At 35.0% G+C, this 24,423-nt stretch overlaps 1 protein-coding gene across 6 annotated transcripts in view; it reads right to left on the minus strand.

Moving 5' to 3' along the window:
• Positions 1 to 2,348: 2,348 nt before the first annotated feature.
• Positions 2,349 to 24,423, minus strand: part of Shab (Shaker cognate b) — a 651,715-nt gene continuing 629,640 nt past the window's right edge. For 4 of the 6 annotated variants that reach the window (XM_071789555.1, XM_071789557.1, XM_071789560.1 and 1 more), the window contains 2 exons: positions 17,082 to 17,455; positions 6,740 to 6,901 (listed from right to left, as the gene is read on the minus strand). In XM_071789555.1, the coding sequence (XP_071645656.1) occupies positions 6,872 to 6,901; positions 17,082 to 17,455 (404 nt within the window). In that variant the 3' untranslated portion in view covers positions 6,740 to 6,871. Of the gene's footprint in view, positions 6,902 to 17,081; positions 17,456 to 24,423 lie in introns of all 6 variants that reach the window. The other 2 variants (XM_071789559.1, XM_071789558.1) reach the window with 1 other exon arrangement.

Consider the following 24,423-nt stretch of genomic DNA (forward strand, 5'->3'; position numbering starts at 1 on the left):
TCTAGACAAGAAATAACCATACAATGCAATGATCAGGCTGAAAATAAAATAGAAATAAAAAGAACGGGAAAAATTAAGTTAAATGAAAATTGTAGACTGACTACGACAGACGTACAAACACTACAAACAAAAAAACTAAAAGACATTAAATATGTACAAATGAATTTACCACAGTTTAATTTTACATTTAAAACCATAAATAAAAATATTGAAGATAGCGGAAAAACAGGAACAGAATTACGACTGGAACCTGTAATTAATGATCCTGCAGAACTAACGAAACTAAGCCTAAATCTAGAAGAAATAAACGAGAAATTAGAAAACAACCAAGTCAGCATCTTTTCTAACAAATATGTAATACTAGCTGGTTACCCGGGCTTCGCCCGGGAGTCGTTTTTCTTGAAACGACTTCATTTGTATTTTAATATTCTTATTGTGGACAAACATAAGGAGTGTGTCAGGTGGTTGATTTAAAGACGGTAGTTTAACTTTTCTGCATGAATAACACATTTTAGGTGCTTAAGTTTTAAACTTTTTTACTTGACAATGATCACATATTGCATCCATTTTCCCAATTATTACACTCGGATGAAATTGATATCCGTAATTTGAATCATAACTAAATGCCTCTAATTTCAAATCGGACCGCATAAATGTTTTCGTGGATTAAACATGTCGTAACCGGTTTTTTTCTACTCGAGTCTCACACTATTGAGTCATTTCCGCTTTTCTGATATTTCACTTACCGATCAGCGACATCATCCCTTGGTTTACCCAGGCGTTTTTTCGGGAATTTTGAGATTGCTCGCTCGCTATGTACCCAGAACCTCGATTTTTCACTTAAAAAATCAAAGAATAAAATCGGTAATCGGTAATCGGTTTGTGAAATTACTAAGCTGACCTGCTATCAATTCACTCTCTTGTCATTATAAGCTATTGGTTTCACATATTATATGTCATTTTGATTTTTATAAAGAAAGAACCCTTTTACCGATCGTCGCCAAATTCAATACCAACCTTTCTTTAATAATACTCTATATAAAATTACATGTATAACTTATACACTTTTCAAACAGAAATCGGTAACCCCTTCACCGAGCCTCGCCAAATTCAATAACAACTTTCTTAAATAATACTGTATCCATCAAATAACTTATACATTTTTTAAGCAGAAATCGGTAACCCCTCCACCGATCCTCGCCAAATTCGAAACAACCTTCCTTTAATGATACTCTATATAAGATGACAAATATGACATGTATAACTTACACACTTTTTAAGCAAAAATCGGCAACCTTTCACCGATTCTCGCCAAATTCAATATAATAATATTCTATCCATAAAAAAAAATTAGCTCGATATCTTAAAATTTGCAGAAATCAGAACAATTACATAGATTTTTTTTAGACGAAAATTGGTAACCCCTTTATTAGGAAATTCTACCCCTGTTTTATATACAATTCTTTAAGATTCGGTCATTATTTCCCAAAAAATTGGAAAAATTTTAGATACCGGTTCCAAAAAAGATCGGTAACAAAAAATTATACACTTCATATCACTCCCCGGAAAATTCTACCCCTATTTCATATATAATTCTTTGAGATTCCGTCAATTATTTCCCGAAAAATTGAAGAAATTAAAAAACCGGTTTCCAGAAGATCGCTAACGAAAAACTATACACCCTATAGCACTCCCGGGGAAATTCTACCCCTACTTCATATACAATACTTTCAAAATCGGTCCAATAGTTTCTAAGATTACCCCGAACAACAGTACAAACTTTTCCCCTTTATATAATAGTAGAGATATCCCGTGGGCTCCGTGTCCATAGTTGTAATTATAATAGGGATCGTAATTACTGTCATATGGGTAGTGAAGAAAAGAACGAAGAAAGACGCGACGCGACTTCCGAATGCAACTTGGAAAATAGAGTATAAGATAATGTAATTTCCATGGAAAAAGAAAAGACTACCCTGTATAAAACAGATATTAACGAAAAACTTATACCTCATTTTTTCTTTTTCCATGGGAAAAGGGATGTTGTGAGGCGGAAGTCGAGATGGCCTAATTGCAACACCGAGCTGTCAGCGTAAGTTTTGGTAATTACTCGGTCACAGACCGATGCAACAAAAGCGCTGACACAAGCCCGGAAACAAAAGCGCTGACAGCCGGGTGTCGACACCAACTCGGAAGCTATCCGAGTTGGCAATGTGGCAATGAACTCGGGCGCGATAAAAAGCCCGCCCTTGCGATAGGCGGGGGTCAGTTTAAATCGAAACGCGATCTGTGCGTGACTGTTATCGCGATCTACCCGCAAGTCAGGGTACTTGAATAATCCGAAACGAGTGTAACTAAGAATCAACTTTATTAATAAAACAAGCAAGTGTTAAGACATCTCGCGAGTGTTGTCCTTATTCCCTGCGGATTTACGGACCCCGTGCCAGCCCTGAGATCCCTTTCACGGCACGGCACGACAAAGTCATCTTACCCGCATATGGGGGCAAGATGACGAAAACGACACGTTCTTAAAAAATGTAAATTTTTAAAAATTCTAATTTATTTAGAGTTTTTTAATTTTTACAGTTACTAAAAGACTTTAGTGAATCTAAAAAACATAGATCATTATTTTTACATTCTCACAGAAATTAGGAAAAATCGACAAACCTTAAGGTCGTCATCTTACCCCCCTTTCTCCTACTCAATAGTACAAATGTTACATTTATTATGTGAGTAACTTGAATGTTTAAATACACTTGTTAATGTTATTTTACCAAATCATTTACATGATACTCATAGACCTAGGATAAGATAGACGGAGCGTAAGCCTGCGGGGTAGGTGATAGCGCGGGAGGGGAAATAGACCCAAATTTCGGCAAAGTTCGGTTAGACTCGGAAACATTCGAACGCTCGACCGACTCGACAGCACACGGATGTGCCTTCGCGCTTTGGTGTGCGTTGGCAGCATGTGGAGGGGATGCGCTGTTTGTTCGATTACACATTTGACAGTGTCAAATTGACACATTTCTCCGGACGGTGGATACTATAACCTAGGCTTTGTTCGGGGAGCGCGCTATCAGCGCTATTTGGTTATTCTATCCTTGTTGTACATCTGATGAGCGATAAAGATAGAACGATGCAATAGCGTTAATAGCGCGCTCCCCGAACGCAGCCCTAGAATACAGAAGCGTATCATGGAAATAAAGTGCTTAATTGGTATTTAGTGTACAGATTTCGTCGCTCGTCGGTCGCGGCGTCGTCGAGTTGCGGAGGATGCGCGGCGCGCGGTGAGAATCCGCGAGGGAATATCGCCGGACGGGGATCTCCGAGATTGTTTACATTCTTCCGCAAGCGTTGCTCCTACGGCGGGATTGACCGCCATATAGGGAATCACCTTGCCCATCTTCCGCGTGCCTTTTTTTCCCCTCGAGCAATAGGTTCGAGGGATTCGAGTGGCTTAACGTTGCGCTGAACGACGAGGGAGGTGCTCTGGACCATCTGGAAAGGTACCGAAGGAAAGAAAGTTTGCTGCTGCTGCTGTTGCTGTTGCTGGCACCGTTGGTGTCGAGACATCGCGCGAGCGTGCCCTCCGGAAGAATCTCGGGTACCCCCGGGAGCTCCTCGAGCGACTAGAAAATCCTGAGATGCCTCGCGAACGCCCACGGGAATATCCTGCGAGTACTTAATTTGAATGCGGGCTCGAAATCGCGACTTTATTTCCACGGAGGAAAGCGCGCCTGAGGCGTCGAAGATGTGACGCGCATCGCATTTTTGTAATTACGGTAAATACTTATGCAGAATTTGCATATTTATTTTTTATTTGCAGAATTTGACGTTTGCGATCGTCATATGCGACAACTTCAATTCACGCGCGCGTAACGTGGTCCGAACGTCCCCGAGTCTAACCGAACTTTGCCGAGACTTGGGTCTATTTCCCCTCCCGCGCTATCCTTACCCCCCTTGTCCATAGTAGCAGTTTACGCTCCGTCTATCTTATCCTAGGTCTATGATGATACTGATATAATTTTTTCTTTAATTAATCTAAAAATTTTGTCGATGTCTTAATTTTTTCTTTTCTTTAGATCTATTTTTCTATATAATTCTGACTTCTATTTTAACTCTTTGAGGAGGAAAACTTTCTGACAAAGTAACTTATGGAAGACTATTTTTTCTAAGTGAGACTCGGTTTTAGGGTAACATATAATAGGATTGCTAATTTAAATGTATTCTGAAAATGTCAAAACTCAAAAGGGTAGTAACCTCCAATGAAAGAAGAAGCATAGACTTAGGAAGAGATAGAGCGTGAAGTACTATGGACAAGGGAGATCTAGAAATTAACGCGAGGTAAAATAACAGGTAAATTCGACAAACTTCGGTGAAACTCGGAAACATTCGGACGCTCGACAGTACACGGATGTATCAACCAAAGCGAAGGCACATCCATGTCACAGTATACTGTGTCCGTGTGCTATCGAACGTCCGAATGTTTCCAAGTCTAACCGAAGTTTGTCGAGTTTACTCGTTATTTCCTCTCACCGCGTTTTCCAAGACCTTATACTTAATAGTCTATATCTAATCTGAGGACGAGCGTGGCCTAGTAGACAGCGCACTGGTCTATTGAGCCAAAGGTCCCGGGTTTGATTCCCGGTAAAGCTAGAAAAATTATATTCGCTCGTTCTCCTCTCGGAAGGCAATGACAAACCACCGAGAGTATGTCTTGCCAAGAGAACTTTTTTAAAAAATATATGTATAGCCGTTTGGAATCGACGTTAAACTGTAGGTCCCATATACAATGTGTATAATCCACGTGCGCAACACATGTATATGAAGAAAAGTCACCACGCTCGGGTACGAGTAATAGGACTGAGGATGATGATACTTAATAGTACAAATGTTACATTTATGTGAGTAACTTGAATGTTTAAATACTTAACAGTTTGCATAGCACTGATAAGCTTCAAATAAACTAAAACTGGAATACTTTGTAAACTAGTAACATTGTAACACTTGGTGTTATTTAGCAATGTTAAAATTTTCCTAAACCTAGTTTTACAATAATTAAATTATATTTTTGGAAATTTTTGTTATATTGGATCCACTATTTTGCATTTTTCATTTTAGAGATAAATAAAGCATTATTAAATTATCCTAATAGACAAAATTTCATGAAAATCGAGTGACAGTTTACAAAATAAAAAAGTAGTTGCCGTCCTCAAGAGTTAGAGAATGAAATGCTGCAGATCATTTGTCTTATGGGAAACTAATAATGTAAACATATCAATACTTCTATAATTTACATAATCTTTAAAATCATATTTGTGAATCTAGTATAATGTAACAATAATTATTGTAATGCCAGCACAAATTAGCGTTTCAACAGTATTTAACATATACAATTTTAAATGTTACTAAAACAGATTACTGGAGCCGTGTAAACATGATTATTGATCTTAAAAATCGAAGATTATATTATACATCTAAACCTATAACAATTAAACGCAGAAAATCATGATGCTGAAAATACATGATAAAATCCCTATTTAGTTGTCTTCCTATACTTTCTACCATGTTAAAATGAAAAATGTATTCCGATTATGATAACTATAATAGCTCAGAATTAAAACTTAATTTATTTATGATCTATAAACACCATCAAAATTTCTGAGCTCGTCAGCATTATTTCTCATGTTGGGCAGTTCCCAATTATTAGGGAAGACCGGGGCGAAGTCGTCACCATTTTGTCGGTGCCGATTTTTAACGTTTGCCTCGATAAGAATCATAACATGGCACATAACCTCACTAAACTCTGTTGATCACGTGGGCATCATAAACCGCGTTTACAGTATTAATGGCGAGTTCATACAACATACAGATTTCGAGATAATTGCAATGACGACTCCGCCCCGGTGACGACTTCACCCCGGTCTCCCCTACTTCTTGATACTGTTTTGCATTGATTTTATTATGTGAATATTAATCGTTGATCGTGTATTATTGTGATATATTAATGTTATGTGATATACTAATGTTATGTGATATACTAATGTTGTGAGATACACTAATGTTATGTGTTATACTAATGTTTTATGCAATAGTCGATTGCACCGCTGTCATGATTAATTAATTATTCTTTTTCATTAATCTTATAATAGGGGTACTCAAATAAGTTAGAGTTTAACGATTTGACAGGTTATGTCGGGTTAAAGTCAGGTAAAAAATTAATTTTTAAACTTTTAACCCAAAGATTAATGTGATAGGTTAATGAGTCTTGATGTATTTTGTAATGATGTATTTTGCATAACCTTAAAGAGTAGCGCGCCCAAAGTTTAAAAATTAACTTTTTACTCGACTTTAACCCGACATAACCTGTCAAACCATTAAACTCTAACTTATTTGAGTACCCCTAATGAAAAGTTAGGGTTAAAATGTTGGAATAAATTGTAACAGGCCTACTTGATGTGTTATACAATTAATTTATCAAGATTGCTGGTGCAACTGGTACTAATTGTAAGGCTATCGCAATTAATAGGCACAGATAATGAGCTATTATACGGTCCTACGGGCATATGTTAACTGCAGTCGTAGAATGATCGATGATAATGCGACTATATGCAATGCCTAATAGCAAAAAGTTATTGAAGTCGAGGAAGCAGTTACGACGAAAAATTGTATTCCTGAGGAAAATAATTCGCGTCAGGACTCTTGTAAGATGTGCAAGAGCTATGTCCGCTCTTGTTAGGTTTCCTTTTTTCCTCTGTCATCGTCTTCTTCGCTTTGTAGGGACGCAGTATTAGCATAGTTTCCTTAGATTCCTCTTGAACACGTATCTTTGATCTCCATGATTGTTCGTCCAGCTCTTTATTTTGATTCTCCACTATTGTTTCATCGCGAGCATGTTTCTCCTCTATAATAAAACATTTGTAACATTTTTTTGTATATATGAAAATACCGTTAAAAAATCTCGTTATTTAATATTATTACAATCGCATTTATACTTTTTCTTCTTTATTTTCCTCCAATCTCGAGTACAGGAGGTAAGCGCGACAGTTAATTGCGATAGTTATGCAGAGATACGGATTATTCTCTGATGACCTTGACCTTGATATATGTTGTCGAAGTCACCCTTCTGAGTGACTTCCAGAATGTCTTAGCCGTCGGTCATTGTTTATTAAAACGTTATTAACAAGAAAGTTTGAAAAATATAGCAGTTACTTTGCGTATTGACAGGCATAAACAACTAATACGTATGTAAAAATAGTACACCCTGGTAGAAAAAAGTCACAGAATTTTTCATATTATTTATCAGAATTTCTCTGAAAATTTTATTATTTTTTCAGAATTTTTATAAGAATTTTATAAGAAACATTTTTCAGAAAAACTCAGAAAAAATTAAAGAATTCTAAGTATTTCTGAATATTTCCGAGTAGGAGAGATTGGGGCTATCTGTTTACGCTATATGTCCACGGTACTGCTATCTGAGATTTTAAGAGACAGACGTCTCTACCAATGTAACAAATAGTTTAGAAATGCTCTACGTAAGAGATTTAAACGTTGTTTGTTTTCTTGCAATGCTTTTCGCAGACGCTATATACATTTAAAAAAAGCGAAAACGATTATTCACATTTTTCGACAGTCAAAAAATTTGCTGTGCGACAGTAGTTTAACTTAAATTAAAGTAAGCAGTTCATAATATTATCAATTAATATATATATATAGTTATCAGGTTTGAGAAGCGTCAAATCTTAATTCCGCATAATCTAAAATAGGCAATATGTTAAAGACTGAAAAACGTGGTCGGGGCTACCCTGGCAGAAAAAATTTCTATGAATAACTACAAAATTTAACTAGAAATAGAAATTTGTACATTTTTGTTGAAATATTTAATTTTTTGTAGAAATAGTTATTTTTTTATAGAAATATCTACGAAATAGTACCACAAATTATAATGTTCTCAAATCAAGAAATTATTGCAAGTAGTATTTTATAAAAAACTACAATTTTATAAAAAATAGTACAAAGATCAACCAATTTTAAAAATTTAAGAAGAAACAAAATCTTAAAAAATTAAAACATCTGCTTACTTGTAGAATACTACAATTATTTATAAATAACTATAGAAATTTACTACAATTTACGTATCGTAAAACTATGCAACTTAGAATCTAATTCAGTTTTTAGTTTCTCATAAAATACTACAACTGCGTACAAATATTAACAAATACCGATTTGTTTGTACAGCTAAAAAATTTATTACAATAATGGCTAATTAAAATTTGTAATTTTTAGTTAAATGTTACAAATTTTTACACAAATCTTCCAAAATTCATCTATTATTAATAACTTCTTAATTTGCAGAAGTCAAAATACTTATGTTTTTATTTTCGTATAGTCTGTTGTAAAGTCCAATAGAAAAATACATAAATGTACAATTTTTTACCTATATAAATTTCTGATTCGTGAATAATTGTAATTTTGCATACAATACTACAAGGTTCTACAGAAAACGACACAATCCTTAAGCCGTTTACAACTCGTGAATTCATGAAAATCTACATAAATTTGCTTTTTTTAGATGTTTATAAGATACTACAATTTTACATGGAAATTAACAGATCTTCAACCAAACCTTCAACCTTTCCATGGAAAGTAAAAATTAATATGTCAATTAAAAAAATTAAGTATTTTATGCAAAATTAAAAAAAAAAAACTTAAAATAACATATAAGCAATGAGAAGTGCCGTTTTCGGTCGAAGCGGATCTTGATGCTTAATAATATTTCACAATATCAATTATTATTCGACAATATGTGTGAGAGAGGCAATAGGAGCCCAGCGCGGTACTCAGTGCGCAATAAATTTACCACGTGTAGACAAAAGAAACGAACGTTTCGGCCCTTTCTTTGGCCATCCTCAGCGTAAAACTAACAATATATTTAGTCGTTAATATCAATTCCGCGCAACGCAATTTCCTACATCCTACCTTGATTGTAACATTTAACGCAATCAGACGCACAATAACAAATTAACGTAGTCACGATGATCACATCGGTCGATTATGTAGCGCATTCGCAGTCACAAAACTCTCCATGTATGGTACGCAGATGTATATTCCTCTATATTTGCCCGATCTCCGGTATGTCCGAACTCCGGCCGTACAACGCATCTCACCGCTCGACTCCCCGGTTGGATAGCCAAGAAGTGGCTGAGATTTCATGCACGGAAATTTCTTAGTATCTGCAATTTCGGAGTCAGACACACGACGTCAGTGCACAAATGAGAATTAAAAAACTTTTTACAAATAAGTGACAATTGAGCAGAACTCACGGAAATTTAATGCATTCACTCTCGAGGCCGCTAATCCATCGTAAAATGTAACTGTATACGACGCTTTTATTCTACATGTCTCGGAGAAGTTAGGGAACACGAGAGTCATATTAGACGAAAGACTGTGGGCCATTCTGTCATTACTGATCATAAGAAAGCCTGTAATCATGATTTCAAATGGGATGACGTGCAAATTCTAGATAGTGAACAATATTATCATAAACGCCTAATATCGCCTAATAACGCCTAATGAGATGATACAGATTAAGAGGCAAAAAAACGGCTTGAATTTGCAGACGGACACGGAATGCCTTCCTGACATTTACCTGAACGTTATCGACAAGCTCCGAAAAATTTAACTTTTTCCGCGGATAAATAAACACACAACACTGTTATTCCTGAACCGATGTATAACGACGGCGTGTATCATTGTTTCGAGTCCTTTATCGACCTCCGAATTTGATAGTCACGGCAGTGTCTCACGTAACTTCTCCGAGACATGTAGAATAAAAGCGTCGTATACAGTTACATTTTACGATGGATTAGCGGCCTCGAGAGTGAATGCATTGAATTTCCGTGAGTTCTGCTCAATTGTCACTCATTTGTAAAAAGTTTTTTAATTCTCATTTGTGTACTGACGTCGTGTGTCTGACTCCGAAATTGCAGATACTAAGAAATTTCCGTGCATGAAATCTCAGCCACTTCTTGGCTATCCAACCGGGGAGTCGAGCGGTGAGATGCGTTGTACGGCCGGAGTTCGGACATACCGGAGATCGGGCAAATATAGAGGAATATACATCTGCGTACCATACCTGGAAAGTTTTGTGATTGCGAATGCGCTACATAATCGACCGATGTGATCATCGTGACTACGTTAATTTGTTATTGTGCGTCTGATTGCGTTAAATGTTACAATCAAGGTAGGAAGTAGGAAATTGCGTTGCGCGGAATTGATATTAACGACTAAATATATTGTTAGTTTTACGCTGAGGATGGCCAAAGAAAGGGCCGAAACGTTCGTTTCTTTTGTCTACACGTGGTAAATTTATTGCGCACTGAGTATCGCGCTGGGCTCCTATTGCCTCTCTCACACATATTGTCGATTTATACAGTGAGCCTTTTTACTTTATATCAATTATTATTAAATACATGTTTCAGTTTTTTAAATTGGCACTGCGTGCCAATATGGACTTTGTCGGACTTAAAACGCAATTGTGTAAACTGAAACTAAAAATAATATATTTTATATTAATTTGATATTGTCAAGTAAAATAATATACTATTAGAAGAATATTTATAACAGTTATACAAATTTATATGAATAGATCCATTATAGAGTATATATTCATATATATGCGATTATCTTTAACCTTATAAATATACTTTTACATAATCACACATGATAATATACTAGTATATAAAACCATATATGACTATATAAAGTTATACTTAAAGAGATTTAACCATATAATATTGTTCAAGATTATATTTCCATTTCTTATAGGCCAGTCATTAAAGACAATCAATTCACTTTAATTACAAAAGTTTTCAAATTTTGATGGAATATTGGGTGAGTTGAAATAACAATAAATCTCATTTTGCACCCATCCCCGAGGTCCGGAACATGTTAAATATTGCAAAAGAATGTTAATTTATTATAACTTTGCGAAAAAAATTACAAAAGTCCTGCAAACTTAAAGCAATGTCTATTGTAATATTTTCCACAATGTGTTAGATTTGCAACCTATTTTGAGGCGCGCAACATTGAATTTTTTTACAAAATAACTTATAAAAAATTTTTGTTTGTAAATTGGAGGAAAAAATTGCAAAAGTGCTGCAAACCGATAGAATAACTTTTACAACTACCCCGAACAGCTGTACTAATTTGCAACCTTCTATGTTACACGCAACATATTTTTTTAAATTAATGATGGAACAATTGTTTATTTGGTCGTAATTTTGCCAAAAAAATTGCAAAAGTTTTGCAAATTGGTTGCAAACGTTGAGATTATTTTTTGTCACAAGCTGTTAAGTTTGCAACCTCGGACAAGGTCCGCAACCTTGAAAAATTAGCAACAATTATTATTTTGCACTTTTTACAAGCGTGAAAAAATTGCAAAAGTTTTGCAAATTTTACGGAGTGCTTCAAATGTCTTCCTTTATCCGAATATAAATTTGCAACCCTCTACTAGTTAAGCAAATTATTGCAATTTATTAATGAATAATTTTGTGTTACAAAATTAATGCAAAAGTGTTGCAAATCCAGGGAAACAAATAAAAAATACATTTACACATGATGTCGAATTTGCAACCTTCTATCTGTCACGCAAAATATTCAAATCAAATATATTTTTTTTTACTTTTCGATGATTGTATTAATGTACTGACTATTTATTGATGGAATGTGATTTAAGGAGATCAAATACAATATTTTGACTCCGACGATTGTTACATTTAGAAAGTTTTGAAGAGTTAGGAAAATGATGATTTCTTCATTCAAAATACAATTACTTTACGATTTTTGCAGAATTTAAAAAGGGGACAAGACACTCGAGTTCCAAGTTTTCCCAAATGCAACAATCTGTAACTGAAAGTACTATGCAATTGTTTTATTGTAGTTAAAATAAAATTTCGAGCATAACATAAAAATCACTGTTTACTTCATTTTAATAAAAATTACTATAATTATGAGAGTCTCCGTCTCTTACTGCCAGAAGGTCCAGGATTGTCACAAACGTTCCTCTCCACATTCTCAGGGAAAATTTCGTCTATAAATATCGGTTCTTGAAATAGGATATCAGATGCTTGGCATTCCTCGTCCAATAATGTGTCATTGTTCGTGCAATCGAGGTACGTGTCTAACGGCGCTCCGAATCTGTTACTTTGGGCACAAAACTGGTCCATTCGGGTTTCTAATTCTTCGTCATCGCTGTCCGATTCGACGTAATCGATTTCCTTGGCATTCGCGCAAGATTGTCCGTGACAAAAGAAGCAAATGTCAGAGCATTTTAATCCAGCTTTCCGACAGCCACATTGCTTTTCACAGCCTTTTTCGCAGTTGCATGTAACGAATTTTAATAATTCTGCCGGTGCTGGTTCCTGCAATGTGAAGATGGGCATCAAGCCATTCGGTCCTTGTTTCCAGCCCCAAGATTCGGCTATTTTCTTCTTACCCATCCATTGTTGAACTTGATGGTATGTACGCAAGGAATGTTGCCGTGCCGCAGCTTTTGTTGGTGGCAAACAGGCAAGGTTAAATTTGCTTTTTGTTATTGAACGCCCAAAGCCATCGTACCGTAATTTATTCAACGAATCGTTGCGTTGACCCCCGTACAAAGCGACTAAAACTTTCTCTCCCGCGTCGTCAATGACATCTGGTTCGGCGTACGAATCTTTGAAGGAGTTTATAGCTTCTTTCAAATCGTCAGTCTTTTTTAATAGTATCGTAATTTTAATTTTTCCCTGGTTGTGAATAATGCTGAAGTTGTGTCACAACCCGTGAAGGCATGGTAAAATAAAATGTGTTCCGCCAAAGTTGGATCTTGCAAACTCGTGGAAGAATACAAACATGTTGCAGACTTTCCTTTTCCAGGCTTCATAAAATAAACGTTATTCTGAGTTTCATTTGCAATCCCGGTTAAAATAATTAGTAAATCAATATCTTCGCCAACGATAACAACTGATTCATAGTCCGAGGCCATTTCCAAAGCTGTTGAGACGATGAGCGTATCCGCATCTTCTTCATGTTGTTTTACTGAATGCCCAGCGTTTTGGAACTTCTTTTTCAGCATGGTTATTAGACGCGCTTTATTTTTCTCATTGGAGAGAAATTTCTCTTGAGACATTGTTGCACTCATTGATTCCTCAAAAAGAATGTACAGATGTAGTTTTCGTTGATCGTCGTAATCGTTCCGAAGTTTTTGTGCTTTTCTTTGCGATATCCTCTGAATACCCATCAAACACGATAACTGCACTTTTCCCATAATACTTTTGTACATACTTAACATACGTGTCAGAAATGAATGAAAATATCTCACCCTTTCTTTAAACAACTTTGTGCAGCAAAAACCCGCCATCAATCACATAGCAGACATCTCCTGAAGTTACTGTATCCTCTATCGGTTGAAACAAAGCGTACATAGCTGATTTTTTGCTTTTGCGCAAGCCAACTTCATCAAAGAGAGATAATGGGTAAGGAGCAAGTTCGTATTCGAAATATTTTTTCAGTTGATCTTGTGATTCTTTGGCAAAAGAAATGCGTTGATACAGTAAAACCGGATCGATTGGAATAACAGTATCAGCAATCTTCACGGACGATGTCATTGCCGACAAAGGAAGCACCCTTTTTTTTTCGAGAAAAAGAAATTTCACCGAAATTTTGCCCAACTATCGCCTTCATTCCATCCAGCCCAATCTTTTGAGAGTTGTGACAATTGATATTAATGCCGCCAACAATCCCGGTACTCAATGAAACAATGCCAATGTCCAATCCATCCACTGGAAAAGGTGGATGCTCTGATAACCATTTTAGAAGTTTTTCAACATCATCGTTGTCTCTCGTCTGTCTAGTTGGTCTCGCATCGACATGTTGTTCCGTACTTGATGATAATACATCTGTAAATTCTTCTATCGCCTCCGATACCCTCTGCATGATGGGCATGCCCAAAATCCATTTCGATAAAACACTGTCGGTTAGTTCTCGGCCCCGCGTTAATCCACCAGTGCTCTTCATGGACCTCATCAATGTTTGTTCAATGGTCATGTCGCTCCAGATTCCCGACCAAAATTTATCTGATCGCCTAATGGTGAAAAAGCCTTTTCGTACAAAATTGCTGTACTTACGGAAATTCATATTTGATTGAAGTTGACGCATATCTTGTAAGTACAGTTGGCTTGACAAGGCGTAGTTGAAATGCCCCGTAGCGTGAAAAAATGGTAACATTTGTTCGATTGTTGACAAATGCAACTCCCAATTTCCTGTTCGCTCTGCCTCTATGAATTGTTTTGCTATCGTGACCATACGGAAATATTGAATCCACAATTTAGCAGTGGGGCCGTTCAGTTCTAATTTCTCCAGGTGGATTTGAACTCGTGTCGATATTGTTGTGAATTGTTCTTGCTGCAGTTTCAATTCACAATTTCCGTTGTCAAAATTTTCTAAAACGTCTTCTATTTCGATCCTCTCTTCCTCGGTGAACTCGACCATTCCCAAGATAATGCGACCAAAGGCTAAATGTGTCAATATATGTCCTCGGATGGCCCTCGCATACGCATGGCCAGTCATTATTTTGTCTACAGATATTGGAGCGTAAATGAGAGACAACAGTTCTTTCAAACCGCTACCAGACATTATGTATCCAATCGAGCCCAAAAAAGACATCAACATGTGGAATCCTCCAAGTCTTACGATTACCGATTTCAGTAAAGAATCCGAACTGGATGAGACGATTTCACGAGCTTTCTGATACAGCGGTTGGTCGAGCAAGGTTGTATATACAGTATTGTAATCACTTGGAGGAGCATTAATGAATGGCAACGCAATTATGTCAGATATTAAATATTGTTTCGATGCTGTCATCTCTTCCATGAAGCCATTCCATCCGCACAATCGAGGAAAGTCATTCATTTTACCATACATCCATAAAATATCTGATGCTCTTGGAATAATGGGATTGCTGTTTTCTATTTGTTTAACTTTAATTGTACGAAGTCCATTTGCGGTAGTCTGTTTCTCAAAAGTTTGTATAAAAATCTGCCCGAAATTCCCAAGTACGGTTGTAGAAGGAACATTTGTTACCCGGAATATACCGCGTGAAGTTGTATATTTGACTTTGGGTGTAACGCACTGAATCATTCCCATTGAGTGAAATGTATTTAATCCATCAAGTGTACATACATTGACATCGGCATTGTCAGCAACAATTTGAAGAAAACCTGATTTTATGTCCATGTCGGGATGTAATACTGCCGATAATTGGAAGGTATCAACCTCGGTGTATGAAGCACAACAGCCTAATGCTGATAAAACATTGATCAAATTTTTAGAGCCATATCTGGAATGGAGGAAAGCTGCAAGCCCAACTTGTAAACAAGACAAAAATGACCGTGGTCTTGTCGCTGCTATTATTGAGTGTGCAATAGCCGTACATTGCCTTTGATATTTATCCCTGGATTTACGCTTGTGTTTAAGAATGATTTCCTTCAGGAAAATTTTGAGCGTTTCTGGAACATCGTCTTCTGCAGTGTCTAAGAATTTTTCAGGATTTGGATAGTTATTCTGTATCATAAATTTTGGTCCTTATGTCTTCAGAAATTATGGCAGCTGCTGTTCGAACTATTCTCAATCTTTCGGCTGCTTCGTCATGTTTTTTATCCTGATACCATGAATCTAGCAAAACTTGATGATTACGGAAACAAATAATTGGAGTACGTCCTACTAAACTAGTGATGACGATGTCTTCCCCATACTTTTCGGTTAATTTTTTCTTTATTGTTCCATCGCTGGGGGGGTTTTCGACGACACTGCTTAATTCCCGCAAAGAAAATTGACACTGATCTTTGTTTTTCTCTAAATACTCGTAGATACATCTGGCTCAAGTGGTCGGCCCGTTTTGTTAGTGGAAGATCTCGTAGGCAAGCAAAATTTAGAGTAACATGGTCGATGATATTGAGCTCCCACTGTATATAAATCTATCACCTCGATTCGCGACAGCACCTGAAGCAATATTGTGACGACATTGTGAACATTGCGTGGACAAAAGTGGAAGATTCGATTGTACAGTGAGAAAGTTTTCTGATATTAATTTCTATCTTCAGTATGCGTATGTTTCATATTTATTACGTAAGACTTATAGATACCTTTCGTTCAACATACGTATTTTTTCAATTTGTTAAATCATGGATTGAAGTGAGAAAATTAGTTCATGAAAAAAAGTGTATATTTTTTTACTATACGAGCTATAATGAATACAATAATTAATTTTTTTCAAAAGTAAATTTTGTATGAAGTTTATTAAATTAATATTTCTTAAAACGTATTTCGTTATAACTCTGTGATATTTATACGAAATGTTTTGAAATTGCATTTGCCGATTTATTAATTAATGTTATATATTTCGTAACAAATTTCAACAAACATTTTTTATATTTATTATATGTATTACATATATAATAAATATAAAAGTATAAATATAATATAATATAATATAATATAATGTAATAATTAATGCATGTATAGTAAATAGTGTATATTGATCGATTGTATCTCAGAAGTACGTTTCATTGTATTTTCTCGCAAGCTTTTTCTAATCATTGAGTATAAACGAAAATTCGTTACGAAATATATAACATTAATTAATAAATCGGCAAATGCAATTTCAAAACATTTCATATAAATGTCAGAGTTATAGCGAAATGTTTGAAGAAATATTGATTTAATAATCATTCATACAAAATCTACTTTTGAAAAAAATTAATAATTGTATTCATTACAGCTCGTATAGTAAAAAAATATACACTTTTTTCCATGAACTAATTTTCTCACTTCAATCCATGATTTAACAAATTGAAAAAACGTATGTTGAACGAAAGGTATATCTATAAGTCTTACGTAATAAATATAAAACATACGCATACTAAAGATAGAAATTATTATCAGAAAACTTTCGCACTCTACAATCAAATCTCCCACTTTTGATAGCAACTGTACACGGCATCAAGCTCAAGAAAATCAGTATGTAAATTATTATAGCAAACGTTTACCTGCTCACTCCAATCATCATCGTTTTTTTTAGCAGCTTTGATGATGCCTTTCTTCCCATTTGCGCTGCGAATCTTATAAATTTCGATTCGTTTTTCGAAAGGTTTCTTGCGCTCTTTTGCCAAAAATTCCTCCGTTATTTCTTCGGCGCAAAATAAACATTTTGTCCTGAAGTTGAACGGCTGTGGTGGTAACGGTGGATTGTCCTCTGGGTCAGGAATTACTTCACGCGGTCTTTTAAGAAATGTATTAATGCTTTTCTCGTTAGTGTACAGCTTTCTACATTTTTGATGCACTCTCACATTTTTCAGTCCGACAATAAGAGCTGCCTTCCCGTCCTGTCTTTTTTCACTACTATTAATTAAAGAACTGATACCTATAATGATTTTTTAATATATTTAACGCAAAATATTTTTTGAAGATACATTAGTATATTTTAATTTTAAAATTATTTTGTAATGTCTTAGGCTGGGGCTACACTATGCGCGTTTTCACGAATCCGATTCGCGAAAACGCGAATAGTGTAGCCCCAGCCTCTTATAGATTTGAGAAATTTTTATTTACTTAACTGATACCTTTTTTGTTAATTTGGTGGTCAGATAAATAATCTATAACTTATTTATTTGAATGAAAGAGTGAAATAAAGTGTTTATTATTTAATACAAAACTCATTTATGTGAAGATCAGGTATCTGTGCTGCGCGGTGCCTACAGTTCAACAGCTGTAATCGTTCTAGCCCCTTCTCTCGCGTACGAGCACGCTCGAACCGAAACTCCCTCTCCTACCTACTTGCACATACCAAGCGTGCTCACACATACTCGCTCGCCACTATAGCCAACACAAATGTACATATTCTCAACACGCCTCCTTACATTTGTGCTGTACTTACAGAACATTCAAAATCTTCATGTCATACTACATTCAACATTTCCCGAAATTTTTCATGTTTTTCCCTATTCAAGGACTTTGTAAATATGTCTGCAACATTGTCATTCGAATCAACTTTTATAATATCTATTTTTCCTTCATTCACACTCTCATGCACATAATGATAATGAACCTCTATATGTTTCGAATTTTTCGTGAAATTCCCATACTTAGCTATATTAATTGCACCTGAGTTGTCTTCGTATACATTAACAGCTTTTTTACACTCTACATTAAACAATTTTAACAATTCAGTTATCAATTTTATTTCGGTTACAGCCTCAGACAACGCAACATATTCAGCACGTTGACGCTTTAGTTACAGATTTTTGTTTTCTCGACTTCTAACATACAATGTTTCCAAATAATCTAATTACAAATCCAGTTGTTGACTTTCTATCAATATTATCGCCTGCCCAATCGGCATCTACATAACAATCAACTATCTCTGTGTCTTTATTTCCATTATACAGTAAACTTAAATCTCGAGTTAAATACAAATATTTCAATATTCTCAAAACATATTTAAAATGTGTATTATTATAACAATTCTGAAATCTACTTAAATAATTTACCGCAAAACTTATGTCTGGCCTCGTAGCCGAACTTATATACAACAAAGCACCTATTAAATTTCTATATTTAATATTTCTTTCACACTCATCAGATTTCTCAAGTTTTAAGTTTACCTCCATCGGTGTTTTGTACGCTTTACACTGTTCTATATCGTATTTCACAGCTAACGATTTAATATATTCCTGTTGAGATAATTTCATTACTTTACGGGACACATTATACGCTACGAAAATCCCTAGATATTCTTTTATTTTTCCTAGTTCTTTTATTTTAAATTTTTCCGACAATAGTTTCTTTACTTCCTCTATCAATACATCATTTTTACTACAAATTAACAAGTCATCAACATATATAAGTAAATAAACTGTATCTTTATCTGATTTTAAAATATACAAACAGTAATCAATATTACTTCTCTCAAATCCTAATTTCAACAGAAATTTATCGAGACACTCATACCACGCTCTAGGACTCTCTTTCAAACCGTATAACGCTTTTAAGGTAGGCGTCTCGCTACGTGCTAGTCATGTGACTGTTTGTAGGTTTTCACGTTCAGAAATATATTTCAGGCAATTTTTGCTAAGGGAAAAATAATTTCATGAATTATGGTGTAAAATTTCATACGTGACAAAGTATGTTACTTTTTCCAAATTATGTGATTTTTCTCATTTGACTCCGTTTTGATCAGCTGATCATGCGAATCGTCGAGAAAGGTTACAAGTGAGGTTACATCTCCTTTTCGATTGAATTTTGACAATTACTGAGAAAGGGTTTCAAAACGCATGACAAAGGTGTTAATCACTATCCAATTCGGCTAAGAAAGACGAGCCCCATAACCTGCAACTACAGTGATTAGCCAGCGGCGTTGCCAAGTCTTCCCAACCTCACCTCGACCAAAAAATGTCTGCTCGATTACCGCATTTTCACTAAAATAAACTAAAAAATTAGCAGCGAAATCTCCGGTAACCTATATATTTTATGGTTGCATTGGATTCTTCGAAATCTAATGTACAAAAAGCAATGTTTTTTTCTCACTTCATCTAATCGAAAAATACGAAAATATGTGTTTGAAACCGTGATAGAGCCTTCTTTTCTGTATGAAGTAATGCAAAATTTGTGATTTTCGAGATCGATTTTCTAGAGTAAATAGTCGGTAAGGAGCCACAGAAAAAATCGACTGCAAAGCTGATCATATAATTTGATATAAAATCCGAAATCGAAAACTTTATCTAATACATGCCTTGACGAGACGACTACCTTAATAATTTACACAGTCTACCGGTTCCGTTTTCATATCCCTTCGGTTGATTAATATATACTTCAGACGTTACTCTCCCATTCAAAAAGGCTGTCTCGACATCCATTTGTTCGATATTTAAACCCATTTTACAACAATATACCAAAAGTATTTTTAACGTTTGCATTTTTGCAACTGGAGCATATATGTCATCTACTTCATCTGTTTGTTGAAATCCTCTTACAACTAACCTAGCCTTATATGTACCATTTGATTTCTTATTATATATCCATTTTACATCTATAGCCCTTTTTCCTTTATTTTCAACTAATACCCACGTTTTATTCAATTTTATACAGTTCATTTCTTTATCCATTGCTTCTATCCATTTTTTGCTGTCGTTGGATTGAATCGCCTCCTCAAATGTAACAGGAGTATCTGTTCTACAATAATTTGCGACACTATTTCTATTTTTCACTTTATACTCGTCATAACGATCAGGACAGCTTCTAATTCTTTCTGATCTTCTCGGAATTTTAAGTTGATCTTTATTTTTTTTAATTTTTAATTTATCATTTATTGGACTTTCAAACGTTTCATCTAAAGATTCTTCGCTATCAGACTTTCTCTCATTTTCCGAACTAGTACCTACATCTGACTCTTCACTATCTAATCCGATACATTTTTCCGTTTCTTCTATAACCTCAACGTGTCTAGCTACGAACACTTTATTATTTATTAATACTCGATAACCATTTTCACTATACCCGAGTAAAATTCCTTTTTCCGCCTTTTTATCCCATTTTGACGTTCTTTTTTGTTCCGGCTTCCTAACAAACACTTTACTCCCATATAATTTTAAATGTGATACATCCGGTCTTTTTCCAAAAAATATTTCATATGGTGTTTTCTTCTCAATTGTATTAGTTAACGTGCGATTTTTTAAATAAGTTGCCGCATGAACTATTTCCGGCCAATATTTTTTATCTACTTGTGCTTCATCTAATAAGCAACGCGACATGTCCATTATCGACCTATTAAATCTTTCCGCAACACCATTTAATTCATGTACATATGCGGGACACGGCGAAATTACGATCCCTTTACTCTTTGCAAATCCAAAAACTTCCTTATTTAAAAATTCTTTTCCGTTATCACATCTTAAATATTTTACTCTTTTTCCGGTTAAATTTTCACATTCGTTAATGTAATCTTTAATGCACTCACTAACTTCAGCTTTAGATTTTATGGTGTATGTTCTCGCAATTTTGCTATAATCATCGATAAATGCTATAAAACCCTTTTCACCTCTAAATCCCGTTATTCGAAACGGTCCACAAACATCAGTGTGAACTATCTCTAATATTTCTTTCGCTCTATATCTGTTATCTTTAAACGGTACATTGTGCATTTTATTTTCTATACATGTTTTACATTTCAAGAATTCGCCTTCCAGTTCATTCGGTATACCATTTAACAGCTGATTCTTACATAACACATTTAAGTATTTAAAATTTACATGCCCTAACAACCTGTGCCATTTCTCTTTCGAACTCACGTTGCTACCTTTCTTATTTATATAATTAACTGTAGAATCACTTACTCTAACTCTACTTTTCATATGATACAACCCATTCCTCTTTTCTGCCACCGCCATCATGTTTCCATTTTTATCAAATATTTTTGCCAAATTCTTTTCCGAGACTATCTTATTATTATCCGTTATTTTACTAAAACTTATCAAATTCAAATTCATATTCTTAACGTACAATACGCCTTTCATGTTTATTTCGGTCTGTTTACCAAAAGCATCAAAGTAACTTACAATATTTCCTATCTTGGTCGCCTTTACGGTTTTATTATCTCCTAAATATACGTTTATTGGACTTTTCAAAATTTCGAAATTCTCAAAGTAACTGTCATTGTTTACGATATGATCCGTACTACCGCTGTCTAATATCCACTCGATATCGTTACAATGTCTATCGTTTATCTTACTATTATACGCATTAGCTGTATTTCTCTCGACCTTGGCTATCCAAGAGCCTTTGTTTTCTTCTTCCCTCGGCTCGTTCCAGCGACTCGTGCTTTGTCCGTTGCCTGCGTCTACTTGAGAATTATGCGCACTCGTTCCTCGTCGATGTTGTCCTCTATAGCCACCTCTACCTCTTGATCCTCTATAGCCTCGCGTTGACCTCCAAGACGAACCCCTGCCTGCCGTTTGTCCTTCGTTTTTACAGTCTTTTTGTATATGGCCAACTTCTCCACACTTGAAGCACGTGCGTTGGTTTTTATTAACTGTGAAGACGCTTGAATTTCTGTTACTCGTCTCACTACTTTTATTCTTCATCTCCGCCATCTGTATCTTATTTTTCACATATTCTGCCGTTTGATCGGTTTCCTTTAATGTGTCTATAAGGTCGCCTATATAGCTGTACGACTCTGGTAACGTATTCAATATATAATTCAACTTCTCTTTTTCTGTCACTGTAGCACCCGCACTTTTCAAATCATTAATGCACTTTTCAAAATCCAGAAAAAACGTTGCTGCATCACTATAATTTTTCAGTCTCAATCTTTCCAATTTATTTCTGTACACTATTTGCATCGCTGTAGACTCTTTCAAGTATATTTGATCAAACTTCTTCATTATTCCATGAGCCGTCGTTTCATTACAAATGAACTCCATTTGTCTATCCGAAATAGAGCTGTATATGTAATTGATTGCTTTCAAATCAGCTTCATCCCACTGCTCTTTGTCACTTGCCGTTTTCTCTCTAGTTATGTTTTCTTCACATTTCTTCATCTTCAAATACATTGCAATCCTTTTTCTCCACATTTGATAATTCTCTCCATCAAATCTTGAAATCGTCGTTTCCCATGGTGATCCGTTGAATTCTCAACAACGACACACTTTATTTTAGCACACTCTTTAAACCACGCTCTGCTACCATGTTAATTTGGTGGTCAGATAAATAATCTATAACTTATTTATTTGAATGAAAGCGTGAAATAAAGTGTTTATTATTTAATACAAAACTCATTTATGTGAAGATCAGGTATCTGTGCTGCGCGGTGCCTACAGTTCAACAGCTGTAATCGTTCTAGCCCCTTCTCTCGCGTACGAGCACGCTCGAACCGAAACTCCCTCTCCTACCTACTTGCACATACCAAGCGTGCTCACACATACTCGCTCGCCACTATAGCCAACACAAATGTACATATTCTCAACATTTTTCTTTAACGTCGTCAATAGCTCCACTTTGTAAATCTTTACCACAAATAAAACAAACATTTTCGTTTCCCATAATTAATTTATAAGCACGATGCTGTCAAACGATGCTACTCGTGTAACGTTTTCTTACGTGAATAAGAAACAACAAGAAAGGTCAGAAAATAAGCCGAAAATGTGTACCGTTAAAATAGGAGAAATGATAAGAAAAGTCCGTGTACTTTTCTATTGTCACGCACCACAACAACACCAAAAACTAAAGCCTCATACACAGGTGCGAAGCAACCATCGGGGCCTCATAGTATTGAGCGTGTAACGTATATATTTGATTTAAATATTTTGCGTGACAGATAGAAGGTTGCAAATTCGACATCATGTGTAAATGTATTTTTTATTTGTTTCCCTGGATTTGCAACACTTTTGCATTAATTTTGTAACACAAAATTATTCATTAATAAGTTGCAATAATTTGCGTAACTAGTAGAGGGTTGCAAATTTATATTCGGATAAAGGAAGACATTTGAAGCACTCCGTAAAATTTGCAAAACTTTTGCAATTTTTTCACGCTTGTAAAAAGTGCAAAATAATAATTGTTGCTAATTTTTCAAGGTTGCGGACCTTGTTCGAGGTTGCAAACTTAATAGCTTGTGACGAAAAATAATCTCAACGTTTGCAACCAATTTGCAAAACTTTTGCAATTTTTTTGGCAAAATTACGACCAAATAAACAATTGTTCCATCATTAATTTAAAAAAAATATGTTGCGTGTAACATAGAAGGTTGCAAATTAGTACAGCTGTTCGGGGTAGTTGTAAAAGTTATTCTATCGGTTTGCAGCACTTTTGCAATTTTTTCCTCCAATTTACAAACAAAAATTATTTTATAAGTTATTTTGTAAAAAAATTCAATGTTGCGCACCTCAAAATAGGTTGCAAATCTAACACATTGTGGAAAATATTACAATAGACATTGCTTTAAGTTTGCAGGACTTTTGCAATTTTTTTCGCAAAGTTATAATAAATTAACATTCTTTTGCAATATTTAACATGTTCCGGACCTCGGGGATGGTTGCAAAATGAGATTTATTGTTATTTCAACTCACCCAATATTCCATCAAAATTTGAAAACTTTTGTAATTAAAGTTAATTTTTCGAATTTTTGTGTCTTTACTGACTGGCCTATTATATGACCATATATAATTATATATTTACTAATATGAACAAATAAGAGGTATTTTTTCCCGAGTATATAATCATACCTATATGCTTATATATGGCCATATAATATTGTTTAAGATTATATTTTCCATTTCTTATATGATCATATATAATCATGTATCTACTAATATAAACTAATATGTATAAATAAGAGAT

Source organism: Temnothorax longispinosus, chromosome 9 (genome assembly GCF_030848805.1).
Source record: "Temnothorax longispinosus isolate EJ_2023e chromosome 9, Tlon_JGU_v1, whole genome shotgun sequence".
Lineage (NCBI taxonomy): Eukaryota > Metazoa > Arthropoda > Insecta > Hymenoptera > Formicidae > Temnothorax > Temnothorax longispinosus.